The sequence below is a fragment of the Cylas formicarius genome, unplaced genomic scaffold (assembly GCF_029955315.1).
Source record: "Cylas formicarius isolate icCylForm1 unplaced genomic scaffold, icCylForm1.1 PGA_scaffold_8__14_contigs__length_24414737, whole genome shotgun sequence".
In the NCBI taxonomy this organism is placed as follows: domain Eukaryota; kingdom Metazoa; phylum Arthropoda; class Insecta; order Coleoptera; family Brentidae; genus Cylas; species Cylas formicarius.
Genome location: NW_026844361.1, coordinates 21,290,560 through 21,294,233, shown reverse-complemented (window position 1 = coordinate 21,294,233; position 3,674 = coordinate 21,290,560). Strand labels below are relative to the sequence as shown.

Here is a 3,674-nt window from a genome sequence, read left to right as displayed (position 1 = left end):
CGAATTTTCGGCAGACTATTTTCGCCGGGAATTACGAAAATAGATCATTATAAAAAAGGCGGAAGCTTTCTCGCTCTCTCTCTCTCTCTCGTTTCTGCCTCTCTCCCGAAAAACCTATTAATCGCGATTGATTTACGAGGACGGATAAAAATTTTACGACCCAATCAAACTTAAAGAGGCGGAGATTTACGCGTTTGCCTGTTTGTTTGCGCGTTTATTACGACCGTTTGTTTCCTGCGCTAACGGCAATAAGCTAATGGACCATTAACGGCACCTTAGGCTTTTTTAAAGCGACGCCTGGATGTTTCGGAATGTATGCGTGTTTAGCCGTGACGTAACTTCTGATTTGTATTCTGTCGGTCGCTTTGGGCGAGTGTCCCGCGAAAACTTGCCCGATTCCAGAGAAGTAGAAATCTTGTATAATACCCAAACTAACTTTTCGAATGTTGCTGGAAGCTAATAAATGGAAATGAATAACAAAAGAATCCTCAGTTTTGTTTAAAGAAAAAATAAAATAAAAAATGACTAAACATTGCGTGCGTGGTAAGAAAACCAACTACATTAACACTTAAAGAGCGCAACTACAACATAACTGGATATTGCTGAATGAAAACTGGATGAATTTTAGTTTATATATCAACTAGAGGACAAATTAGATTTAAAATAATTTAAAAAAATGAAATAATCAACCTTTTCTGAAGATCCAGTACAAAGCGATGCTATTTGCTGCGGTAGAAAACCCAAACTCTCATTGTTCAACATTTTTATTAATTAAATGAGGTTCCTAAAAATCACACACGATGGCGCGGTAGAGTATTGTGTTTTCGGCACGGACGACGCAAATTGAGATTGATTACGAAGAATTTTCTACAGCAACGAGGCGCGTTATTGTTATAAACAATCGCTGGTCGTTTCCGCGCGGGGGGAATTATGCGGAAAACCGATCTCTCGCGTCTTTGTTGAATAACAGATATTAAAGCTTGAAGCTTGAAAGAGAAGATAATTGGTTTTCGCTCACAGACGACGTTACGGTATAGGTGGCGATGAAAGTATTTCGCGATTGATACGGTTTTGCGTGGTTCCACGACAGATCACTTTTTTTCGCCTAAAATCATGAGGTTCAGTGTGCTCGCTGTACTGTGGTTCGGCTTTTTTGGTGTCGCACTTCCTGATGCAGTTGGCGACGCCGGCGCTATGATTTCGGAAACTCATGGTAAGTCAGATTTATTTATTTAGATCTGTTAATTGTCGGTTACCCAATTGTCTGCTTCTTTATGGTGTCTTCAAAGAGGTATAAAATTATGGGAGATAAATTTTAAAGTGCTTCAATACTTTTCGTTTAAGCAAAAATAACCAAAATATTATTCTATGATTCTAACCTTCAAATCTTTTCATGTATGTTTTTAGACGTGTTACAATCATTCAATGTAATTAGTAGTATAATTGCGAAACAGAATCGCTATTTCAGAAAGTCTCAACAATATCTATGCAAAAAAAGTGAAGGGATATAGTGCTTCATTAAGGAAAAAATCGTTGTTTATTTAAATGTCACGTGCAACACCTGCTTTACATTTTTGCGCGTGAATGGTTATTGTTCTCCCATACTTAATTAAAATTTAATTAATTCCAGCACTGAACGCGTTGGACTCGCCCATCGGCAAAACTGAAGCTCCGTATTTGGAAAAACCCTCACCGAGTGCCGTAAACGACACGTCGAGCCCCGACACGAAAGATTTTGTCAGCGGGTTGCATAACGGAGTGGATTTGAAGCATCTGCCCCAAACACTCTCCGACCTAGCGCTCCAACCCACCGACAGCGAAATCGAGACTAATGCATCAAAATTCCAACCCGAACCACCTCCATCCATCCACAAACCTCCAAAAAATGCCTCCGATTTAAACGTTATGGAGGATCTAACTTTTAAAGATCAGATTTTACCAGAAATGACGACCCAACTGGCGGTGGACAACGAAAAATACCCACATTTTAAACACTATCCAGGTATAACCGAAAATATTCCGAAATTAACAATCCCGGTTGGCTTTAGCCCGACAACGCTCAACGATTTCATTAGGCAGTTAATTCAAAACGTAACCCAAAAGAATCCCATTCGAGCGCCATCTGTACCTGACGGTCCGTACCTACTCACGGTTCCTCACACCATTCGCAACGCGCCATCACAAGAGGGCGCATTCGATTCGACCAATATTAGCAGGATCGTTGAGCCAGAATTAGTGTCACTAAACGACACAGTTACTGTGGCCGAAAATAAATTATCTGTAATTGCCTCTAGCACTCAAGCTACTAATCAGTCGAACTCAACTAACATATCGCACGAGACGCAATCTATCGGATCCAGAGGCTATTTAAGTCCCATTCTCCCATTAAATGTCACCTTGAGAGACAGGAACGAGGAAAACATACCACGGCAAGTTACCCACAAAAGAGACGTAAAGACTCCGGAAAATTCTACTGCGGTCGAAGCCCAATCCAAACCATCGAGGCCTGAAACTGTGAAGTTAGACCTTCAAGTGGAAGATGAATCTTCAAAATCGGAAAGTCAAGGTACCCAGAACTTCCCGCCTATTCCTTCGATCAGTATGTTCGCCCCTGCAAAGCTGTTTATGAATGGTTTAAAAAGTATCAAAGATTTCGCCGACAGCCAGTTCCAAACCGCGCAAAGTGCAGTTCAGGAGACAGCTCAAAATTTCGGGGATTTCGCCTCCAACGGTTTCAACGTTGCACAGAAAACCGCAGAGGACACCGCGAGAGTGGCCACTGAAGGAATGAACATTGCCAGGGATGATGTTAATAAACAAGGCGGTAACTTGGGGAGTTTGACGTATAGACAGATCGAGACTACCGGCAAGGCGTTAGGCCAAACTGTGGGTAATTTCGGCAAGTTGGTTAGCGGCGCTTTTGGTACGGCGTCGAATGATAACTCGCCTGTGGGAATGAGGTGGGAACAAGGCGGACCGATAATGAGAAGCCTAGGCGGTCTTTTTGGGGGCATCGCGGGTGGCAGAGGCGGCGGATTTTTGTTTCCGGGACCATCTTAATAGTGTATCATAGTAAAATGCAATAAAATGGACAATAAATTGAATTATAAAATTGATTGTTTAAGCTTCCTTGTGAAGCCAGGCGTGAACCAATATTTATCATATCTGTGCTTTCCGCAATATTATGATCTTGTTACGGGCAGAGAAAAATAAGCACATTTTCTTCGGTCAGGGTACGGTTGGAATGTCACCTTTTATTTCAAAAATAAACCAGAAATCAATTATTATTATTATTATTATTATTATTATTATTATTATTCATTGATAAAAACAATATTTTAATTTGAAAATTTCAACACACCTGTTTTTTTAATTACGCTTTATTTGGGTACAGCTTCATAAGGCAATTCGTCCAGCTTACAACCACGTTATAACTTATAACGATTACAACACCTCGTTGTCTTTACTGGGACATCTGGATAAAACAAAAATTATTATAATACACTATCATCACCGTCAAAAAACTTATTTAAGCTATAAAAGTCATGACGCACTAAATTATCTCTTACCAGATATCTAAATCAAACCCACAATCTCCGGCAAGTCGAGTTCGCAAGTCAAACGCGTTACTTCGGTCAAATCTATGGTTTTAATCTTCGCCAGAGCTACCAACA

At 40.5% G+C, this 3,674-nt stretch overlaps 1 protein-coding gene across 1 annotated transcript; it reads left to right on the top strand.

Annotated features, from left to right (window-relative positions):
* The first annotated feature begins 948 nt into the window (after positions 1-948).
* On the top strand, positions 949-3,269 carry LOC132706098 (uncharacterized). Its single transcript, XM_060677195.1, has 2 exons — positions 949-1,213; positions 1,631-3,269. Exons 1-2 carry the CDS (start codon positions 1,114-1,116, stop codon positions 3,058-3,060), a joined length of 1,530 nt encoding a protein of 509 aa, XP_060533178.1. The 5' UTR covers positions 949-1,113; the 3' UTR covers positions 3,061-3,269.
* Positions 3,270-3,674: the final 405 nt, after the last annotated feature.

Bases quoted from the DNA above. Each gene is read 5' to 3' on its own strand.
- LOC132706098 (XM_060677195.1), top strand. From the start codon at position 1,114: ATGAGGTTCAGTGTGCTCGCTGTACTGTGGTTCGGCTTTTTTGGTGTC. The intron at 1,214-1,630 runs GTAAGTCAGATT...AATTAATTCCAG, and splicing joins TATGATTTCGGAAACTCATG to CACTGAACGCGTTGGACTCG.